Genomic DNA, 24,016 nt, shown 5'->3' with positions numbered 1-24,016 from the left:
ATTTCAAATTCACCTTCAACATCAAAGCCCAGCCCGACACTCAACCTTTTCTTCACACATTCCTCCATTGTGCCGTTCGTCCCGTATGTTTCTTTCAGCCCCAGTACTCTCACGTTATTTCTCTTGCTGTGGTTTTCAAGCATTTGAATGCGATCCCATAAGACTTCCATCCTTTTTTCACTATGTTCTCCGTTGCTCACAAGCCGGTCGGTTTTATCCTCCAGATGGGAAATTCGCCCCTCCGCCTCATCAAGCCTTACTTGTATGCCATTCCGTGTTTTTTAACTAATTTGTTGTTTCTTTAATAGTTAGTATGTCTGCTGCAACTGCCTGCAGCGTGGTGCTCATCTTGGAGATTTCGGAAAACATATTCTCCAGGCTTACAGTATCTCCTACGATTTGCTTTACTGGCTGAGTCGGCGTCGGTGACTTTGAAGTTAACTTTTCTTCAGGCGGAGGATTTTTTCAGGTAGGCATGCGGGCCGTATCTTTGAAATACTTCGACGTGGTCGCCATTTGGGTCCAAAAAAGAGCTTCGGTTTACTCAGGTGCAGGTTGTGAACGTCAAGGATTATTAATTTGCTAAAAGTTGGGGATTTTCATGCAGTAAAATATAGTAAATATTGGTGGGTGAGCGGAGCTCGTCTACTGCGCTGCCATCTTGCTCGGCGTACCCACGTGACTCAGACAGAGTAATTCTTGTTCTCTCAAGTCAATGTTGAAATGCAGTTCTGAACAGATAAAAGAATGCTTAAGTACAATAACAAAACCAAAGAAAGGATAGCATAATGCCAAACTATTTTTAAACGCTCATTGGAACCTAATAAGAGAAGTATAACTTTTGCACTTTAATACAACCAGCTTCTTTTTTGACATTATGGAGACGCCATATGCACACTTGAAGGTTCCAGGCAATTCCTCTCAGTGAAGCTCTGAAGCCATTTCAGGACAGAGGTCAGTGTAGGGCATAAAACAGTTTTCCCTAACAAGAGGAATAACAAAGCCGTTCTTGTCTTTCTGTGATGGACGAAGAGAGAGTTCAACACCCATGAGGTGTGACTCATGGTCGTCTTATGCAGTGGCAGTTGCCTGTAAGGGTGTCCATCTGGCACAGTCGCTACCTCATGTCCATGAGACAAAAGCCAGGAGAGACGACACCTGGTTAAGTTAATAATAATAATAATTCATTCAAAATAATCTCAGTTGCATGAAGGCCACAGAAGACTGCAGAAATCCTGTAACACTAGCTAGTTGGCTTGAAGTTTTAGATGAAGAGAGATTTCAGCTAACATCCGAGAAGACACCTGTTAACCTTGTGCTCAACTCATCAAGCACTGTTGAAAACCTGCAGTGTGGGGAGGCCCAAAGGGCTTTACATTATCTATCCACTATCTGAGATAAAGAGAAGTCTAAGAGAGGGCAAAATCTAACACTGCCACCGCTGCGAGGGCTAGACGAGACAAGTTATCCAGGTACGAGGAACGGAGCCCTGGCATCAGTGAATTAGCAACACCACTAAGTACATCAACGCGGTGGCCGCACAAAAGCCGTACTCGGGTCGTCACGATCGTCACTCGGGGGTGAGCAGTGGCTCTTATCGTGAGAAGGAACAGGTGCTCAAACCAGGGCTTTTTAGACAGTGTTGAGAAAGATGCTGTGGTGCTTCACGCTTGTGGTGTTTTCACCAAAGCATGTCACAAACATTTCATTAAGAATTTCTATATTGCTTTCCTCTTCCACTATGTTATCTGGATTTTGATGCACATATAGACTCTTTGAAGAAATGGCTCTATATAGAACCAAAAATGGTTCTATCACTTGCTTCATATATGGCACCACTAAAAGGTTCTAGATAGAACTCCCAAGAACCCTTATTTGTAAGAGTGTAGCATGAAATGCAGAACTTGATCAAGCAATCGACCTTAGTAAGATATGAAAAAAAATTAAACAGTGTTGTAAATTATTCATAGAAGATTTTAGAGACTGATTGCAAGTGTAAGGAGATAATTGTCCCAGAAAATCATTTCTGGGAAGTGTGTCTTACAAGCACACCCACGCCCACTCAAGCACTCACATACACAAATAGCCACACACATACACGAGCAGCTCATTTCACAAGAGACAGGTTTGTTTTAATTTCCGACAGCTAACGAAAGGCATGTAAGTATACCAAACTTTATTATTTCCTTAGTCTCTATTCTGGTCTTTGAATATTGTATCTCTAAGTGTTTCAGAAGTCTGATGAAAAGAGAATTAATATGTGATACAAATATGTCAAAAATAACCGGGACCTCTCTCCCACTAAACAATAAGGGAATGCTGTTCCATGTGCTACATAGGTCTTTTGTATACATCTGCACATATTTTCATACAAATATAACCTGTTTACATCAGGTCCTACGACTTTTCAGACTATTGTAGATACATTTTTTGATTCTTGTGCTGTCTAGATATGATGAATGCATCTGAGTACAAAGAAAACTTGTCAGCTCAAGGACAGGAGAACTGCACCATCAGTCATAGCGTGGTCGATATGGTGCTGTCGAGTCTTTACTTCCTCATCTTTGTCCCGGCACTTCTGTTGAATGTCACGGTGATGTGGGTCCTACTGCGGCTCAAGACCAAGACCACCTTCATGGTGTATCTGAAGAACCTGGTGGCGGTTGATCTGCTCATGACCCTGACCGTGCCGGTGAAGGCGGCCAGCGAGTTGCCTGAAGCGGCTCTGGGGTTGCGGGTCTTCACCTGTCGTTTCGCCAGCGTGATCTTCTACCACTGCATGCACATCAGCATCATCCTCATGGGCTTCATCAGCCTGGACCGCTTCTTCAAGATCGTCCGGCCCTGCGGGAGCATGCCTGGCCAGAGCCTACTATTTGGCAGGGCAGTCTCCATCGCCACATGGGTGGTCCTGCTAGGTAGCGCCCTGCCTACCATGGTCCTGACCAGCAGGACGCCCTTGGACAACTCCCCCGAGCTCTGCATGGAAATGAAGAGCCAGGCGGGGAGGGACTTCCACAAGGCATTGGTTTGGGTGTTTAACTTGATCTTCTGGATCGTTCTGGTTCTGAATGGGTTCTTCTACACATGCATAGCCAGGACAGTGGTCCAGTCGCACCGCAACTCCAGGAGAACAAACACAAAAGGGAAGCATAAGACCCAAGCAAAGGTATTTATCGTGCTCGCAGTGTTCCTGGTCTGTTTCGCCCCTTACCACATTATTCGGATCCCTTACACTCAGCTGCAGGTGAAAAACCAGCACAGTTGTACGTGGGCAATACTGAAGGTGGCTAAGGACTTTTCCCTCTGGCTCTCAACCACAAACATCTGCCTGGATCCACTCATCTATTTCCTCCTGTGCAAAAGCTTCCGACCGAGGCTGTCTGAACTTGGCATTCTAAAGAGATTCAAGCTCTGGCTCAGGGACCGATGAAGACTTGAATGAGTGAAGACGAGCAAAAGCAGATATGCAACATGACACATAACCTCACCTAACACAACATTAATCATATTACAACATGCAACATGACACATAACCTCACCTAACACATCATTAATCATATTACAACATGCAACATGACACATAACCTCACCTAACACATCATTAATCACATTACAACATGCAACATGACACATAACCTCACCTAACACATCATTAATAATATTACAACATGACCCATAACCCCACCTAATACATCATTCATCATATTACAACATGCAACATGACACCATGAATCATATTACGAGCTCATCTTCACAGACTTAATACGGAGTCTGTCGCAGCAACACTTATGAATCTTTGGCTGAGCAGAAGGAGAGAAAATGTCAGTCATAAATATCTGTCACCACACGGCTCTAAACAAGTTTATGCTTGATGCAATAGGCTTGTGCGAAGTGAACGCTTTAAACTGAGATATTAGTGATAACAATGATGAGGTCGCTTCGAACACGAAGAAGTAGGCTGACGTTTAGGTAGCGTGTTTTCTGCAACTTCATTATTGCTTCATCAGAATCCTGACGCACTGTCATTACAAACTGTTCATTCATACGATGTAACCTATACAAATTCTGATCGCCTTTATTTTCATTCAGATAGCCTGAATGTAGTCCTAATTATTTATTGTCTAAGCCTATATATTGATGACTATACCAACGTTCTAGGTGATTTATGCATATATAGTAGCATGTAGTATAATAGACCTGGCTTAATACATTTAATGAATTGTTCTTTTATAGGCTGATGGCCTATAGCCCAGTGACAGGTAGGATCATGTTAGTCTCCAGCCCTTTCCAAACCAAACATCCTTTTAATTGTGGGTCCACCTGACCCATTAAACATATTAATTCAGTTTGGTAAATACTTTTTAATTTAAATAAATGTACTCATGAAGCATCCACAAATTTTCATTTCCATTTTGAGCCCAAACTTGTATGAGTGGGAAATTTAAATTCAAATTTAGGATTACATTGTCATTTTGCATATAACATTTCCCTTTTTATTTTTATACTGTAATGCTTGATATTAAATTGTCAATTAAAATGCTGACCAGCTGCTGCTGATATTACAATGGATCTGTATTTCACCCATGCCCTGAAAGAACCTCTGAATCTCTAAATGAGATCAGATTTATTCTGAAACTTTTTGCTGATTTTGTGGTTTTGTTGTAGTGTCTTTTTTTGTTTGTGAAGCGGTCGACTTCTTTTTCCTCTTGAATGTTAAGAACGTCATAATAGATTTTCCTTTGAGGAGACAGCAGCAGAGTTTTGGGCTACAGTTTTCGTTAAGAATAGACTATATCAGTCACAGTTTGAAAAATGCCAGAAATCGGCGTGTTCGTTCTGCAGATATGGGGTAAATGTATTGCTGTTTAAACACAAATAGGGATTAGATACAGTACTGGAAGTAAACCTCTTGTTTAGTGTCAAGGGGTCTCAAACCCCAAAATTGTTGCAAGGAATTTCAACCCACCCTATGACTGTGCCAGATTTGAATTGACCGATAAATGACTGGGTCACCAAAGTCAATTGCATGTGACTCATGCAAGCTTTGCGAACCCCAAAACAAAATGAACAAAATGTTTATATTCATGTTTTTTGTTTATGTTAAATCATCCCTGGTGGGAGGGTCCAGGGGCATTTCATTTCAGGTAGAATATTAATTTATTTACACCTTTGCATACACTTTCATTCAGATTGATTTAGAGCAAAGATATAGCGTACATCTGTTTCTACCAGCTGGGGATAGTTTTCTTAGAGGCTGTAGTTCAAGTCTTGGCCAGATGGCGTCGCTAGTGCTTTACAGACCAGCACAGTAAACCTTTGCTTTTCTGCTTCAAAGATGCAGTCCGTGATTCCTTTCAGGGTACTTTTGCTTTACACACGGTGAACCTAGATGGTATCTGCACCTGTTTTGGCCGAGTTCTGGTATGGGTTCACCTGACCCATCTGCCTTTGAAAGCACCCCACTGATTGCACCTCGTAACCACACCAAGTAGACACACACCTTAAGACACTTCCACACACACACATACATATTTGGTCTTTGTGAGACAGTGGGAGGTGTGATCAGGATCCAGGAACACTGAAGAAGTTGTATCGAGACTCTCCATCTGTCTTGGTCCTGCAGTGCTGATCAACAAGATTGAAATAAACCTACAGTGTTTCAGTCTTTGCCGTATGGCTATTCACTGACAACATCCTTTCCGAATGATCTTTCAGTCACTGTCTTAACAGTTCTCAACTGTTTCACTCTCACTACACTTCCTAGTCTGCCATAAATGATGGTCCATTTGTGGCTGTGCAAAATAAGTCCATCACAACAGTCAGCAAACAGCTCTCCATTACATCCGGAAGGCAATTCTAATGGCAGCCACTTGTCTGTCTATGTTGGTGTATGTGGTCTTGAAGAATTCCCTCTGGTTCTGTTGGCAGTGTGTTATTGTCTTAGAGGATGCAATAAGGTTTAAAAGGTAGATTTATCGGAATCTGGCACATACTGGAATGCCTGAATGATTAACAAATCAGAGGCAAAGCAAAAGTATTTTCCCCTTCAGTTTTCATTTTATTTGCAGTAGTTTTTACAACAGCCCCCCAGTGAAACCTGTTGCCCCAGGCAATAGCAGTAACACATGTAAGTGATTAGACAGAGATGAGTTTTACAGTTTTACGGTACATCACATAATCAAGAATTCAAGTCTCAGTACATACAGTTGTTATTGAGGACTGATCCTGAACAATAATATCCTCAATAAAATCAACAATAAGATCCTCATCATGTGCAATAATAATATTATTTATGTCATGACGAACATGGCCTATATACTGCAGGTAACAAGTCATAATTTTGTCAACACTCTTTACCACATTTGGTCTTAGATATGTCTAACTTGCAAGTATTGATGCTAAAAATGTTAATGCTATTATTGCCTATTAATTAAAATAAAGGGATGACAATTTAACACAAAATTATGCTCTCCATGAAATTACTGCCAAAGCCATGTAAAAACCTTCAGGTAAAAGTCTCAGTCAGAGTAATTCTTGTTCTCTCAAGTCAATGCTGAAATGAACGCTCATTGGAACCTAATAAGAGAAGTATATCTTTTGCGCTTGAATACAACCAGCTTCTTTTTTGACATTATGGAGAAGCCATATTCACATTTGAAGGTCCCAGGCAGTACCTCTCAGTGAAGCTCTGAACCGATTCATACTTCAAATGGAGCCATTTCGGCAGAGGTCAGTGTAGGGCACAAAACTGTTTTCGCTAACAAGAGGAATAACAGAGCCGTTCTTGTCTTTCTGTGATGGACGAAGAGAGAGTTCAACACACATGAGGTGTGACTCTCGGTCGTCTTATGCAGTGGCAGTTGCCTGTAAGGGTGTCCATCTGGCACAGTCGCTACCTCATGTCCATGAGACAAAAGCCAGGAGAGACGACACCTGGTTAAGTTGCATGAAGGCCACAGAAGACTGCAGAAATCCTGTAACACTAGCTAGTTTTAGATGAAGAGAGATTTCAGCTAACATCCGAGAAGACACCTGTTAACCTTGTGCTCAACTCATCAAGTACTGTTGAAAACCTGCAGTGTGGGCAGGCCCAAAGGGCATTACGTTATCTATCGACTATCTGAGATAAAGAGAATTAAACTAATTTAAGATTTACCCACCTGATTAACCTTGAGCTACAGTGGACTTGAGGATTCTTTGTAACACCCTAGTTTCTAATGTTCTTAGTTGAAGAGAGAGTCAAGCATGAACAAACACACCTGGCTAGGTCTCTTTCCCTGGAGATATAAACATGAAGAAGCACATCCAACAAGGTATCTTTATCCAGAGAGTCAAACATGAGGAGAGACACCAGATTGGACTCGAAACATATCGCTACAGTGTTTTTCTAGTCGTCCTACATGAAGGGAGAGTTAATCATAGAGAGGGACATACGATTAGTCTGGTAACCTGACGCTACAGTGGTCCAGAAAAGTCTCTTTAATACTCAGTGGTTGTCTACTTGTCTAAGACAAAGAGAGAGTTAAACGAAAGAAAGGACACCAGAATAGACTTGAGAACTTGCACTACAGCGGGCCAGAGGACTCTCTGTGGTGTACGGTGGCTGTGTTGGTGTCCGTGCCGAGCTCACGGAGTTTGCGGCACTGGCCCGGGCCAAGGTGGAGGATGCTGAAGAGCGACGTGCGGAAGGACTTGCAAAGGAAGAAGTAGATGAGCGGGTCCAGCAGGGAGTTGAGTGAAGACAGCCACAGCGTGCTCTCCTTCATCTGAAAGAAGACCAGCTTGTGCCGGCAATCGAAGAGGCGCCCGCGGGTCTGGCTCATGGTGTAGGGCACGCGGGCGAAGTGGAACGGCACAAAGCACACGAAGAACACCGCCAGAACCAGGAAGACGTTGATGCGCACACTCTTCTTGCGGCTGCCACTGCTGCCACCGCTACTCTGGGCACGGGTGCGGGCATACGAGCTATATAGCTCCTTAGTGATTAGCATGTAGCACACCACCACCGTCACCAGGTTGCCCCAGAAGATGACCTGGCACACATGGTTGACCACCTCGTGCCAGCGCAGGCCGAACTCCGTCTTGAGGTCGCTGCACTTGAAGTAGTGCGAGGCTGGCGGATGGCTGGTCAGCACCACATTGGGCAGAGAGAGAGCCAACAGCGATGCCCAGATGGCCGCCGACAGAATCTTCCGGTTCCTGAGGCGGGCAGCGTTGGTGCCCACAAACGGCCGCAGCGTCTTGCGGCACCGGTCGATGCTGATAAGGCCGAAGAAGATGATGCTGATGTACATGGTGAGGTAGAAGAGCACTGACGAGACGCGGCACACAAAGACCCGCACGCCCGTCGAGGCCAGGTTGGTGTCTGCCAGGATCTTGAATGGAAACGTGAGCGTCATGAGGACGTCGGCCACCACGATGTTCTTTAGGTAGATGATGAAGTGCGAGCGGCTGGGGATGCTGAAGAACACCCACACGGCCAGGCAGTTGAGCGACAGACCCAGCAGGAAGAGGAATGAGTACAGCACAGGGAACACTATGGTCTTCAGCACGTTGTCACGGGAACAGGTGACATTACTGGTGGTGTTGGCCATCACGGAGGAAAACAAAGGGGCCGCCAGGTCATCCCTGTGTCCACAAAGAGAGATATAGTAAAGCCAGATGTAAAACGCTAATTGAAATGGGTGATTGAAAATGGGACGGTTTAAATACAATTTGTATTTGTGCAGGCAAACTTACTTACAAACTTACTTACTTAAGACAGGCCCATTAAACTATTTCAGACTATTTTAGAGTGTAGTGATACAGTACAGTAATACAAAAAATATAAATATAAAATAAACCTTACATTGTCCTTCAGAAAGCTGAGACAACTTGTTTGGAACAGTCACATATCAGAGTGCCTTGGGGAGAGAGAGACATAAAAAGTGGACAAAATAAATAAAAAGACAAAAATTAATTTTGATCTGCAAAATTGGCAATCGATAAACGATTTCTGTTGGGTTGAAAATGTTACTTTACTTAATATATCATTAACATTGTACAACAAGTGTAGCACTAAAGCACTACGAATGGCAAATAAAAAAAGCATTCCATATTATATCTATTGAGATTTTTTTTAAATATACAACATTCCTAACTTAAACAATCACACAACGACAATTAAAGAACAACAATTTCGTTTTCATTTTCAATCATGTACTGATGTCTATGTGTTTGGGTCTAGATGACTCCCTGCTTTCTTACCTCACTCGCCCTTCTCTGCCCGCTGCTCTGGGGGTGGAGTGGCACCAGCCGAGAGAGTCTGCCAACAAAACCACTCAGTAGGGAGACCACATGAGGAGATTGAGAGAGTAGCCAGGGCATGTTCACTCTCCTCATTCAGTTTAGACAGACATAAAGCACACACACACGCACACACACCACAACAACAACACGTTCACACTGGACAGCTTTCACTCGCACTTCTGTATTTGGTTTCCTGCACCAATTCAACCTTGTGCTGACATTGCACCCTTATTTACGCTGTGCGTGTGTGTGCATGTGCATGTCTGATTAGAGTATGTGTGTACACGCACCCACGTGGTGTGTGTAGGAGTGTGTGTGTGCGTGTGTGTGTTAGACCTGTTAAACATTCAGACTCTAACTTGCTCTTTCAGTCTATGCGCATGTGCTCACGTTTCCCAGGTCACTGATAAACTGGCGTGTGCAGCATTCTTTAAGGGATTAGAGGATAGAAGGCAGCAACAAAAAGGATAAAACGGTATCAAATAGCTGAATGTGAACGTTCAGTGTAAATACGGACGTGTAGCTTAAATACAACCAGGAGAGGAAAGGGTCAACATAGCAAAAGCAAGTGGAAAAGAGGAAGCTCTCCCAATCAGAAAGAACCTCTGTGGAGCACTTCTCTTTTACATTTGCAGGATGGCAGAGTCATTGCCTTTTCTGAGTCAGACGTGTCAGTTTCCATGTGAGTCATAAAAAGAACACAAGAACATCAGCAACTGTGTGCCGTGCTGTGCCGACGCTCCAGTGGTGCATCAGTCACGCTTCAGTGTTACATGGGAAAAGGTGCGATGCAGAGCCAACATGGAGGGTTTTGTTGTTGCAGCTGCTACTGAATCTAGGTTTATAAAGTATTCATAATGCATCATAGTGAAGGGACCGACATTTGATAGTTAGTTTAAATATATTCCATAGTCAATAATTCAATATATCTGACCTAGTGGTCATTTTAGTGTTCTTTGGATTTCGTGAGTTGTAAAAACTTCTCATGTGTATTCTGTTCCGGGCCTACATGAGGTGTGAGAAAGCCCTCACAGCTTCCCCCCCTGACTAGAGACATATAATAATTAGCATTTAGGGATCCACCCCCCCCGGCATGCACACAGCTTATATTCTGTGCTTTCCCAAAAGATAGACAGTGAGGGAGATTTAGGTGAACACACTTTGTGAAATCTGGTTCTCTCTTCCTCCTCTGGTGCGCACCATTGAAAGAATAAAAACCTGGACTTGATTTTTCATCACAATCTGACTGAGTCTCCGATACATTTGGGATATAGAAATAATTCCTTTCAATAGCGACTGACATACTTCTTTATAACTATAAATAGACATGACTGCACACATAAGTGTATGATTTTGTATAATACCATTTGGTGAATAAACAGCATTTGGCAAAAGACAAAGATGTCATCAGTGTCATTATCAAGAGATAAAAGCAGCTTTATTACGCATTCTGACACTTTAACCTGTAAGGGCTTATGCTATAACATACAAAATGCTTTTTGAGTGCAGTCATTACTATGTATGTCAATCATCATAAGGCATTATGAATACTTTTGTAATGTGTTTATAATGCTTTGTGAATACTGGGTTCAAGCAGAGGGTTACCAGAATTTGATATGTCTGTCCCTCAGTGCTTCAGCTGGCTCTGCTCTCAATTCCTCCTTTGTGAGCCCTCCCCTTTGTCTGCCACCTGTGGTAGAACACGCTGTGGTCAGGGCCTGAGTTGTGGTAAACATTAAGCCACTAATCCAGGCCTCTGTTGTGTGGGAAAATGGATTATATTCCCTTGTGTGTAAACAGAGTATGTGTTTAGTGAGCTGTATTCATCTCCCCATCACAAGGAAGCTCTTATTAGGCAGAACAAGGCTCGGATTTCGGCATGCCCCAAAGAGCCCAGCTAAAACTGCATGTAAGTTGTGTGTTATGATTGATGATCAACTTAATTTTTTCTAAGCACATAGCCTCATGTCTCGAGGTCTTGTCGGTTCACACTCACTAATATTCAAAAGATCATACCTATTTCACACTGTAGGAGCCATTTCTATCCACCTTTTAGTTAGCTTTATTTTAGTGTTACTTATTTTAGCCACTTGGGGGAGTATTGCACTGGGTGTGGCACGTCACGGGAAATTGGGTATATCTACAGGTGTGATTACTCAATTAGGGAAAGGTGTGGATGGCGGGGAACACACGGTTCTTACCGTCGCTCTGAAACCCACTTCACCGACAGCATCTTGTTAATAGGCAAAACAGCACTGGGTGAAAGGACCAATTTTATGTACAAATGTATACCTTTATAATAAACGGGAACACCACACAAAGAGAGTTCATGCCTGGACTAAGGATTATTAGCTACGCGTTGGGAACACTTTGCCGTCCACACTGAGGCTAATAGGATAGCCTCCACACACACAATATGCTACACAATGTCTTGTGCAGGCCCTGGTTATGTCTAAACTAGACTATTGCAATGTGTAGAGAGACTGTTGCAGATTCAGAGTGCGGCAGGGCCTTTGGTCTATGATCAGCCAAAGAGGACACGTGTAACTCCTCTGCTGGTCACCCTTCACTGGCTCCCTGTAGCTGCTAGAATTACATTTCAATCTCTCGCTCTCTCCTGCTGGACAGCCACTGGATCAGCACCAGGCTACAGAAATGCTGTGATTCAGCTGTTCTCTATCAATTTTGTTCCTCCAATGAACGTTGTCGTTGCATTCTCTCCGCAGCAAGATATCACAGTCAAGACTATTTTCATTCGTAGTGGAATGATCCACGTAGTTCTGCCTGTTACAGCTACAGCCTTGGTACATTCAGAAAGCATTTATAAACTTACCATTTTAGTTTTGGTATTTATATATATATTTGCTATATACAATTTTGATAATTGATTATTTTACTTTAGTACGATGCTTAAAACATGTGTTTATGTATACAGTTTATAAATGAATTGCATTATTCTGCATGCTTAATTTTCTCATTGTTGGTTTAATAATTTTTTAGAGAATGTTTTGGAGGTCAAAATGTAAAACATGCCATGTCTGCTAAATACCTAAACTATATCTATAGAAGACATCTTCATGTTAAGTATTTCAAAGCTCCATCTTATTACACAAAGTTAATGCATAATTATGTTATCGTGCCCTGGAGTGCTTACGAAATTCGCAAGTGGATGGTGGATTTTTTCAGATTTAATAGGAAGACAATGGTTGTACTGTACGTATATGTTTGAATAGCAATATGATAGTTATGAGTAAAATATATTGAATATCATATAGTATATGGATTGTCAGGCTGGATCCACCAAGAACCATGAAGCTAAAGTTTGTATTAGTAGGATTGTTCGCCTCATAGATTGTTAATTTAAATCACATTTAAGCCTCTGGCTTTTGACCTCATTTAAAATTATTTTTTAATGTTATATTATCTTTGGTGTTATGCAACAGACATAAATTCCAGGACAATATGTGTTTTATGATGCCTAGAGTTTACACAAGGCTGTGAACAAGGCTGTTACTACCCATGATCCAATGCCATTATGACATCAGAGTGTTAAGAGTTCCCAGAGTTCCGCGGGCAGCCTGTAGCTGCTCTAATTAAAATGGCAACACAGGCAGACGACATGGGGCTTGTTGCTCTCTCTGCTTGGTCGCCATGGAGACAAAATGGAGTAATGTCTTCTCGACGTGCTTGTAATGTCCTGGATTACTTACATATCCCTCCTGGACACAAATGTTTAATACACTTTGATATGACATAATCTTGTTTTATGACACTCAATTGAGCATTCAGCACGCGCCATCCAATAAAAGTGAGTGGTATGTTTCCAGCTGTAAACAGAGAAAACCTGGCTCCCTGAGTTCAAGAGTAGAGACCTGGTCTGCGTCTTTTGCATGGTGAGCTAGGCCTCAACAGGGTCCGATGTTGTTGAAGGTAATTCCTGAAGCATGACTAGTAGAAAAAGTAATGATCCCGTGCTGTAATTGACCTGCATGGGGGAATATTTAATATAAACAGACAATTGAGCAAATTAAGCCATGCCAAGGTGAACACACACATATGCTCCCACTGATGTGTACACTCAGAGACAGCTCCTGGTATTCACACACTGATATGGGTAGACACAAATTCACAGAAATATATACATATGTATGTATATATAGTATATGTATATATATATATATATGTGTGTGTGTGTGTGTGTGTGTGTGTGTGTGTGTGTGTGTGTGTGTGTGTGTGTTTCTGCTTAGGGTTTGTTCACTATAATGTTAGACGCATTTCCCGCTCTTCTGATTTAAAAACTGTGATTTTATGCTGCTGTTTCCCTGCCATGTCAATCTTGAATACATTAACTTGAAATATATAAAGAGAGAGTTGGTGGACAAAAAAGAAGGACATAAAGAAGGAGTGTGGGTACTGTATGACAATATGGAAAAGTCCTTCTGAGGACAAGAATCAGTTGAATTAGCACCTCAACACACACTCACACACACACACACACACACACACACACACACACACACACACACACACACACATTATACTGCAAGATGGACAATGCCACAGCCCAGTGCTTTGGGTCAGTGTCTGTCTCTCTCCTGAGACGGTAGCTGTAGAGGGAGGGGAGACGGTATAGTTTTAACAGCTGTCCCGCCTCACACTTTACCCCCCAAAAAGACAGTAAAATGACATTAAGCATGTACTGCCAAGGGCCTCTCATTTGGACACAAAGCGGCTCTATTCAAGGCCAACAGCCTGTGAAACTAGCAGGCCTCCCACACATACAGTGAAAAGTGTGTACAGTATATACTGTTTTAACACATGATCGGGGGAGAAATGTATAAACCGTACGCTATATCACCCACATCTGAAGCATCTCGGCACATTCTTGTCTCGGAAAACCAAACAGTGAGTTGCATTTCACACAGCGGTGGTTGGCGTTTGGGCCGATGGTTGAATGCCAGACATCACAGCCATTAGGCCATCCGTTCACATGCGGCCAGGAGCGACGGTGGAGGGAGGGAGATTATTTATGAGGTCCCCACTTGCAGCTTTTAAAGAAGCCAATGGGGGTGGGAGGGCCGGTGGTCTCAAACATGGCCACGGATGAGGTGGAAGGGTTTATACACACAGTCATGGATGTGATATGAGGTAGAAGGAAAGTGTTCACACAAACACAAACACACACACACACACACACACACACACACACACACACACACACACACACACACACTAGCACGGTGCCCTTTCCCATAAAGTTATAGTTCCACTGGGAGAACAAACACATCCTGGGGATTAATGGACTTTAGGGAAAGGCACAAGAACGTAAACAAATAAAAAGAAATTGACAAAAATGATTTGATGTACTGAAAACATGCAGGTGAAGTATATGTAACTGTCATTGATAAAATAAAGAACTGGAAGCACCAATGTGAGCCGCTGTCTTGGGGAACACTTTTGGGCTTGTAGCTTCGCCTGAGCCCGGCGCCAAAGAACACTTCAAGGGACACTATACACGGTACTCCTTCCAACAGCCTACTGAGCCAAATATTTTCTTACTTAAACAGGGAGTTGTTTGTAATTCAGTTTACTTATTTATTTACAGGTTTTTAGAGGGGACAGAGGACCTTCAGAGGACAGGACAGAGGACCTGCGCTCCATTGGATAAAAAATAAGTTTTGTTTTGTGATTCATTCTTGAATTGAGATGGTATGAATAATGTATGAACACAAGAATAGAGACAAGAGAAAATAATAATGATGAAAACATGTAGCCCACCAACTGAATCATCTTTAAAAGTCTTTAGTCTTCATCATTAACTTCACTGGATAACATTGCAGACAGATGTTAAACCAGGCTTCCTCTGACTCACAGTATTGCAACACGAGCTCACAATAGAACAGTCTGTAGCCTTGGTACTCATTTCCCGTCAGTTGAACAGACTTCCACTTTCTAAAGCGGAAAAATGACAACGGCACTTTCCTGAGCTTCTCTGTTTCCTCATGTCTCAGAGAGATGTTTGAGGACTCATCCTCTGGAGTCGGCCACTTTATATATCACTTAAACTTAGATGATATCAGTGCGTGCATGAAAACACTGAACTGAACATCAAATCATGCCTGAAAAACAATTCTGAGTATACTATACTACACTGAGTATTCTGAGTCTTGTCATGCTAAAGTAGTTTAAATGTACAATACACATTAATGGCTCCCATCATCAGTACACTACATGGAACTGTACATGTCTGCTGAAGGAGTATATTTATTCTGGCAGCACTGCTATGCCAGTGGATGTAGCGTGCACCTAGCGGCCTTTTTCAGCCCTTCTCCAGTGGTTGCCAGGCGCAGACAGTCACATAAACTGTACCACGTCGGCTCTTATGTTTCTCTTGACTGCGCTCCAGGCATAACACACCGCCTTCTCTCCTCACTCCACAGCTTAACACCTCCAACCCTTCAAACACAGTGGCGGGAGGGGGACCAGGGGTTTGAATCCAGGTGTTTTTTTCAGAGATAAACAGAGACAATCTTAACTTAAGGTGTGTGCGGAGGACAGTAGGAATTAAACCCCCAAATCCCCCAAATAGCAGCTGGAATCTGGAACGGATCAGGCCGGATCTGTGCCAGAACTGAGCCGGAGGCGCTCCAGATCTGGCAGCTATCAGAGGTGTTTTTAAACTCGACAAACAGAGGCAAAAGTGTTTTATTTTTGAACTTTTAAATTTGAACGATTTTGTGTAAACATTCTTAATTGTTCAATTTAAACCATAAACCCTAGTCCAGTGGCCATGTTTGTTCGCAGATCACTACCTTTTCAGACTGTTTGTGTGTGTTCATCGAGAACTACCTCTTGAGATCGTTTGTGTGTGTTCATCGAGAACTACCTCTCCAGATCGTTTGTGTGTGTTCATCGAGAACTACCTCTTCAGATCGTTTGTGTGTGTTCATCGAGAACTACCTCTTCAGACCGTTTGTGTCTTTTCCACATGCCTGCTGACCTCACTCCAGTCTCTCTCAGTATCAGAAATTCTGATGCCTCTACGGCACTTCTTTTTTTGGATCTTTTTATTGTTATGGTGTCTGGTGAGCAAAGGCCTTTTCTGTGCTGCAGGCCAAGCCACTCATATGCTTCCTATGAAACCCTATTGATAAATCAGATGGGAGGGCTGCGGAGAGAGGCACGAGGGGTGCGCAGCGTTTTGTTAGGCCCACTGGGATAGAAAGATCAGCACCTCACAACATGCCGGAATGTTCTCTCAAATCTGCTGGAGTCTCACCTTCTGTATCTGTGCGATACTTGATAGCTGGGTCTATAGAAAGAGAGTTAGTGTGTAGAGCGTGCTAAAATTCTTTACATACAGTGTTATGGAAAGCAAAGGAAACGGTTGAATCAAACCCCTCGCTCCTGTTTTTCCACTTTGGAGACCTCCACCCTCTCCCTCCTCCCTGGCCTCTGGTCTCCAGCACTCCACGCTTCCTTTAGGGGCTCCGTCAGGCAGTTAACCGCAGATGCTACCGTGGACCCTTCACTGCCAAAGCTAACAGGAGGGAGCCATGACGGGCTGATGAGGCTGGAAAGAGTGGGAGGGAAGAAGAAGAAGAAGGAGAAGTAGGATGATGGTGGTGATGATGATGATGATGAGGATGATGATAATGGTGATGATGGTGATGAGGATGAGGATAATGATGATGATTATTATGAGGTAGAAGCAGACGATGAGGAAAAGGGAGAAAAAGAAAGAAAGAAGAAGAAGGAGCTTATGTTGTCTGTCTCCCAGCTGTTTCTTAAGGGCCTTCATTTATAATCCCTGACAGGAGTCCTACCCTGAGAGGTGAAATCCTAAGAAACCCTGGGGCTCACGGGATAACATAGCTCTGGACTGATGACCTGTCCACTTTTATTAACCTCCTACGGCCAAAAGTGACGCAATGCAGATTCTGTGAAGCCTTTTCCTGGGGTGGTGTTTGGGGGCAAGATTTGACATTCCTAAGGAAGGCACTGCATGGTCCCTTCCTGATTCGGATTACCAAGTAGTCGACCAGTCCACCGTCAGAAAAGAGCAGAAGCAGGGGATAGTCCGTCTACTAGCGCTCTCTCAGCACAGTCAGTCACAGCATCGCTCCTGATGGATGGTGGGTGTGTGTGTGTGTAGGGGGCTTTTGGATAGCGTCCTCCGCCCTGGTGGTCTCTGTGGAGCCTCTCAGGTGGTCCTTATGGTGGTGGGGAGGGGGAGGGGCACAAGCTCAGCCCCCTGACGGACACCTGAGGCCACGGCTCGAGAGGCCTGGGGAGGGCAGCCGCGGCTATGTTTTCTAAGTGTAGGGTTACCCCGGCTACCAAGGCTGGCCGCCGCCTGGTTGCCTGCCGTCACCTCTGGTCTGGTTTCCCATCTGGACTCCAGTCGCCCCAAGGAGGGAACAGGAGATGAAGAGGCCGGGCTGAGGAGGGGGCGAGCAGCTCAGGCTGGAAACACATGATTGGCTCGCGTCTCAGTGTGGAAGGCGAGAGTAGAGTCAGACAAATAAAGCGATCACTCTCTGGCTATGGTGGAAAGTGCATTACAACAGACTGGAGACATCAGACATGTATTCATATGTCTTCAAACGTTTTAAACAAATGTGTGTCTCTTTCATCTGAAATGGGAGCGGCTGCTGGCAATGCTGTTGCGGGCGGCCGATGATGACAGATGTTGTCACATTTCTCCTGTCTTCTAAAGGCCCCTGGTGCGCAGTGAAAGAGTTCAAGTATCGGACGTGCGCTCTCGTAACCAGACTTCCGTGGGTCCAACTTTGTCTCTCGTGTCAATCCATTCAGTAGTCAATCCATCCACTCTCTGCTCCTGCTTTTCCACATCCAAAACATGAACCGTGTCCATGGCAACGTGGTGTTTACCATGGTGACCGCTCAGGAGTCCTCCGCCAGGTTTGGGATGCTAAGGCTCCTTTGTGACTGGCTAAATCAGTGATTACACATCTGTTATCACAGCTGGACTTCTCATCGCTGCAGCTCAGATACAGACTCTCAGTCCAGATCTTTAAGTGGTTGGGGACGCAAAAACGGCTTTTTTCTGCTGATCAAGGCTCCCCGGGAATGAGGGGTTAGGGACTGTTTAAGTGATTAGAAAGGATGTGAAACAGGCAGTGAGTGGTCGACTCGGATGCGCAAAGGCATTAGACCCTTGTTGATTGATTACTTTCTGTTGTTTCGTGGATGGATGTTTTTTGGATGGAGTGCTCCACCGCTGGGTTTCTTCATGACCCAGTTCCCAGGGTTGGCTTGAGAGCTAGCTGTTTGTGTAATCAGTAAAGATCCATCTCCGTTGCACCGATTCATGCATCAGTAAATCTGATCAACTACACCCACTGAGTGGTGAGAGAGTGTGATGCATAAACATCACCTCCTGAGATGGGGCATATACAAACACACACACACACACACACCCACACACACACACACACACACACTCACACACTAAGACACACACCCACCCAAACATGCTCCTCTCCTCTCCTCTCCTCTTGTGCCTGTGATGTGTGTGTCTGCTTTTATCATCCTGTCCTGAAAATGACCTCACTCTCCTGAGGCTCACCATTGCACTATGTGTTGACTTTCACAACAGCAGCCTTTCTGAGTCAACACAGCCTCGGCTGTTCATCGAGGCCACTGTCTGCTGTGTTTACCTTCAGGCAGCACAATGAGATGAGGAGGAGGACACAAGCAATATAGGGGTGAGGGATGAGAGGCTGCTTGGTGTGTTTGTCATATGGATGGAGTTTAGTGTTTGTACACGTGTGTTCATGTATGTGTGTGTGTGTGTGCTGATGTGAGAGTGGGGGGATGCTGGTGAGTGTGTGTGTTAATGTATGTGTGTGTGTGTGTGTGTATGTGTGTGTGTGTGTGTGTGTGTGTGTGTGTGTGTGTGTGTGTGCTGATGTGAGAGTGGGGGGATGCTGGTGAGTGTGTGTGTTAATGTATGTGTGTGTGTGTGTGTGTATGTATGTGTGTGTGTGTGTGTGTGTGTGTGTGTGTGTGTGTGTGTGTGTGTGTGTGAGTATGTGTGTGTGTGTGTGTGTGTGTGTGTGTGTGTGTGTGTGTGTGTGTGTGTGTGCTGATGTGAGAGTGGGGGGATGCTGGTGAGTGTGTGTGTTAATGTATGTGTGTGTGTGTGTGTGTGTGTGTGTGTGTGTGTGTGTGTGTGTGTGTGTGTGTGTGTGTGTGTGCTGATGTGAGAGTGGGGGGATGCTGGTGAGTGTGTGTGTTAATGTATGTGTGTGTGTGTGTATGTATGTGTGTGTGTGTGTGTGTGTGTGTGTGTGTGTGTGTGTGTGTGTGTGTGTGTGTGTGTGTGTGTGAGTATGTGTGTGTATGTGTGTGTGTGTGTGAGTGCTGATGTGCGTCAGTGGGAGGATTCTGGTGAGTCTGTGTGTGTGAGTGTGTGTGTGCGTGTGAGTGCGTGTTAGTGAGTGAGTGGGTGTGTGTGTGTGTAAGGGGTACAGAGAGAACATGAGGAGCATTGGGTTCTTGCGATAGTCTGAAGGATGTCTGAGTGTCACATTCCTTGAACTGTCTGTCTGGCTCTGTGCTTGCACGACTAGCGCCAGATGAGTGTGTTTGACGCACGCAAGCACAAGCACAATCACAGACACACACACACACACACACACACACATATACACACACTTCTGCCCCCTCGCCCACTCACACACCAACACATCTCACACACGCACATCTCTGCACACATATACACTGGCACACATAAACCCACAGACGCAAAATCAAACAGTTAATTCCTCCTTTCCTGTTCTATTATCTGAGACTAAAACTTGCATCAATAAAACCAAAAATCAGCAAAGCTCACATATTCTACATGGAAACATTCCTCCTTCATGTTGCCAGAGGCCTTTGGGGGCCTTTCGATCCCCCCTACCTCACCGCGCTCTCTGAAATATTTGACACCGTCTCTGCATATGTGCTTATAGCAGCTCATTCCTGCGGAGGCTGTGCGATGCTAGCCGCTAACAGCAGAGTGGCAGACTAATCCACAACATGACCCTCGACCCACAGCAAACACTCAGGATCCAAAGTTCAGCTGCACCCAGAAACCACCTCACCGCTACCACTCAGTCTGGCCCTCTGACCCCCATTCATCTAAGTGTATATGAGAATATGAGGGGGTTATTCGTGCCTAAGGAGTGTGTTCTGCTGACACACAAGGGAATAGAGTGGACACACACCACTGATATCGTCAGAAACACAATCATGTTAAGGTACTCCCCAGCCTTTAGAGTATCGGCTATGAGAGAGGAGCAGGCAGTGGAGCAGGCAGTGACTGAGCTGGTCTGAAGTTAACGCCAGCACTTAACTTTCACTGAACAACCAAAGATGGTTTCCTCATAGTTACAAAAACGTGTTTTTTGAGTTTGCATGTGTGTGTGTGCGTGTGTGCGTGTGTTTATGTGTGTGTGTTTGCATGTGTGATTTTTTCCCCTCATTACAAATATTTTTCCACAGATGTGATTTCTCCATTGTTTATGGCCAGACAGCTGAAATGTTTCTTTTTCCTCTAAGAGTGAATATGACATGGCAGTTTTCAATGTTAATTTCACAACCATTCAGACATTTCCATGCAAATGAGGCCAGCATCCTTTATAAGCAGACTCTTGGCTTCTCGTCGCCAGAAACCACTGAAGCCATGCACACGATGGGGCCCACCAGAAAAACAAGTCTCTAAAGAAGCGCTGAAAGGTTGTTTGGCCGTGATGTCATAATGGGATTATTCTGTTGCCAGGTAACATGAGGTCATCCCCCCCGAGAGACCCAATGAAGGATGGTGGTCTTCATTTGAAGAGGTACACAATCATACATCAGGGTGTAATGATTCCCATCCGTTGTAAATTACAGTAGGATGGGTCAAGTGCTGGCAAGCGTTTGTTCCAGATGCTTATAACTACATCAGGCGCCAGAGTCTTTTTCATGCTGTTATGAACTACATTAGCCATTACAAGCATTCATATATTTCAGTAGAAAGGCTCTGGTTCAAATAGACCGTAGACATATCTTGCATGACCTGTCTCCATATGGGAAATTATCTGCTATTTACCCTAGATGTTAACACTTTCATGGCTGGTGATTTTCTGCACTTTACCTTTTCTTAACTTTAATTTAGATTAAAGGGGGTCTTAATGAATTGCTAAGGGCCCTCAGTTTGTGTTTCTTGAGATATGAAGCTCGTCAAACCAAGAGAGATGATCACTGTCAGTCACGTAGTGCTTAAAGGACACCACTGATGCCCCCTGCTGTTGAGAAGAATATTGTGTTGTGTTGTAACCTCTGACATTGGGTCATGGGTGCAATGGTGTGAGTGTATGTGTGTGTGTGTGTGTGTGTGTGTGTGTGTGTGTGTGTGTGTGTGTGTGTGTGTGTGCGCGTGTGTATTTGTGTGTGTGGAGGGAGGGTAATGGGGGAATATAAATGTATCTTTAAAAACATTATCTATAATGGCAAGACTGCAGAGAAGAAGATGTCTTGCTACTGTTACAGTAAGAGGCAAATAAATATAGTCTTTGAGGAAACTGGTGCTCCAGAAGTCAGGAAATATGTGAGCAAAACAATCACCAGGTCTTACAATGTGTGCCTACAAATTTAGAAACAGCAGATTTCCATAGCAGAAACCAACTGCATCCACTGCAGTGTCTATCCTCTGCAGTGTCCATCCTCTGCAGTGTCCATCCTCCACAGTGTCCATCCTCCGCAGTGTCTATCCTCTGCAGTGTCCATCCACTGCAGTCAACATGTAAGACTGAACATCAGCACTCACAGCTCAAGTTCATGAAGCTCCTGCGCTGCGCTCGCAATGCCTGTCTTGCACGCGTTTCACTGCCCCTCTGGTGGGCTTGGGTTTCTGTCAATGTTTGTGGAGCACGGCAACATATTCTCAATGTGTGGAATATTACAGCACCCCCACTGCTGTTTCTGTCTGGCTTTGTACCACTTGCCCAAGCCTTTGATGATGAGTTACACTGTTGAAAATACCCACAGTAATATATATATACATATATATATATATATACACGACATACTCAGTCCTGTTTGCCAGAATATACAAGACACACAATGTTTTGAAGCTATGGATATAGCTTATAACTCTAGGATATAACTCTACTGTACTGTTCTGTATAAGTCTATGTATGCAGTATGCATATGTTTGGACACATTGTCTGCACATGTCCATAGATGTAAAGCTATAATGCAGAGGTACAGTTGGTCTTTTTGACTGAACTGTTAGGATAGATTGATAGATCAGATCAGGGCACGTAGCTGGAGGCCTACAGGGAGAGCACTGACTGTTGGCTGGCTGGATGAAACGTGTCTCCCCCGTACTCTCTCTTTCTCCTGAAACACATGTGGCATGTCTGGAACAGAGTGCCTCTTGTCCTCTCATACTGTATGTATATATCATTTCTGTAATGTGCGTGATGGAAGAGCAGTTTGTGAAACGTTTCTCTCTTTTTCTTCGGTTATTCCCTATGTTCGTGTGTATGTGTACAAAATTGGAAATATTTCTGTGTGTGTGTGTGTCCGAGAGTGGGTGTGTGTGTGTGTGTATGTGTGTGTGGGTGTGTGTGTGTGTGTGTGTGTGTACTGCACATATAAGTGTGTGTGTGTGTGTGTGTGTGTGTCTGTGTGTGTGTATGAACCGGCAGTATCTGTGAGCTCAGGAGGCTTTGCGTGTTTGTATGTGAGTTTAACGTTTTTATTGACTGGTTTGACGAAGATTTACACTCTCTGCCACTCTCTGATAGAGAGATAGATGGATAGAGAGATAGAGAGAGAGAGAGAGAGAGAGAGATAGAGAGAGAGTGAAAGATAACAAGAGAAAAAGGTATTCTATCTCATAAGGCGAAGACTTTCCTACTCACAAATATAAACATGTGCATGCCCACTTTGGCCCTATAGATTCTATACCATTGCATGCTCCTGGTCATATACTGTAACTCTGCATCCGGGAGTTCTGCTCAGAACCCAAACCTATGTCCACATCAGAGCTCTGGGCTGTTTCCCATCAACAGTCTCTGGCCCCAAGTTTATTGTCTTCACCCAGACCCCTGTACTTTATCCTGCAGCCACGCAATGCACGGAAGTCGGAAGGCCCATGGCAAGAACTGGGGTAGATCATGAACAGTAGTCTGCCATACTTCAACTGATAATTACCCTTCCCTCACTCCTGACTCATTCACAGGCAGGCTACCAGGTGCCACTGGTGAGCAGACGGTCCATTAAAGGCGGTGGGAAGCCGACTGTGACACTTAAACCGACAGCAATTTCCTGTGGTCACGACCGAGACAGGGACCTCAGAGACAGACCTGTTTACTCTACTGTGTCCGGGGGGTTCTGGGTGATCTGAGGATGACAGGCGACATCTCGGCATGAGACACGCTGTTTGATCCCACCAGACCTTTGATCACGGCAAATAGGACCTTGCTCCCAGATGAAGAGAAAAAAGAGACGAATAGAAGTACCATCTTAGGTGTTGCCTGCTCCTAGGTATGTCCTTCTTACTTACTTACATCATTTCCTTCCATGTTGTTTTTAACAGCTACTATCCAGATGAGGACTAATGTAAAGCAGGTGACTTACCCCCTCCCCCCTCTCCCCATTTTGTCAAAGGTCCAAAGCAATCAGACGGTTGCCAAACTTAATGGAGATTCATTCACTCTCTCAT

At 44.2% G+C, this 24,016-nt stretch overlaps 2 protein-coding genes across 3 annotated transcripts; one reads left to right on the top strand and one right to left on the bottom strand.

Annotated features, from left to right (window-relative positions):
• Positions 1-1,053: 1,053 nt before the first annotated feature.
• LOC105895775 (P2Y purinoceptor 12-like) lies at positions 1,054-9,485 on the bottom strand. 2 transcript variants are annotated; one of them, XR_004164318.2, is made up of 4 exons: positions 9,250-9,485; positions 8,852-8,906; positions 6,937-8,631; positions 1,054-1,158 (listed from the first exon to the last, which is right to left on the bottom strand). XR_004164318.2 is itself a non-coding variant. In XM_031573817.1 (3 exons), coding segments are annotated over exons 2-3 (1,065 nt in total). In that variant the 5' UTR covers positions 8,854-8,906; positions 9,250-9,485; the 3' UTR covers positions 6,039-7,568. The 2 variants fall into 2 exon arrangements, 1 of the variants encoding a protein (XP_031429677.1); XM_031573817.1 differs by lacking the exon at positions 1,054-1,158 and having other exon boundaries at positions 6,039-8,631.
• LOC105895771 (P2Y purinoceptor 14-like) lies at positions 2,456-3,433 on the top strand. The gene has a single exon (XM_012822455.2). The coding sequence runs from the start codon at positions 2,456-2,458 to the stop codon at positions 3,431-3,433; it is 978 nt and encodes a 325-aa protein (XP_012677909.2).
• Positions 9,486-24,016: the final 14,531 nt, after the last annotated feature.

Source organism: Clupea harengus, chromosome 9 (genome assembly GCF_900700415.2).
Source record: "Clupea harengus chromosome 9, Ch_v2.0.2, whole genome shotgun sequence".
NCBI classification, from domain to species: Eukaryota; Metazoa; Chordata; class Actinopteri; order Clupeiformes; family Clupeidae; genus Clupea; species Clupea harengus.
This window is presented reverse-complemented; position numbering and strand designations above follow the sequence as displayed.

Excerpts from the sequence above, each read along its gene's own strand:
- LOC105895771 (XM_012822455.2), top strand. The coding sequence starts at position 2,456 with ATGAATGCATCTGAGTACAAAGAAAACTTGTCAGCTCAAGGACAGGAG.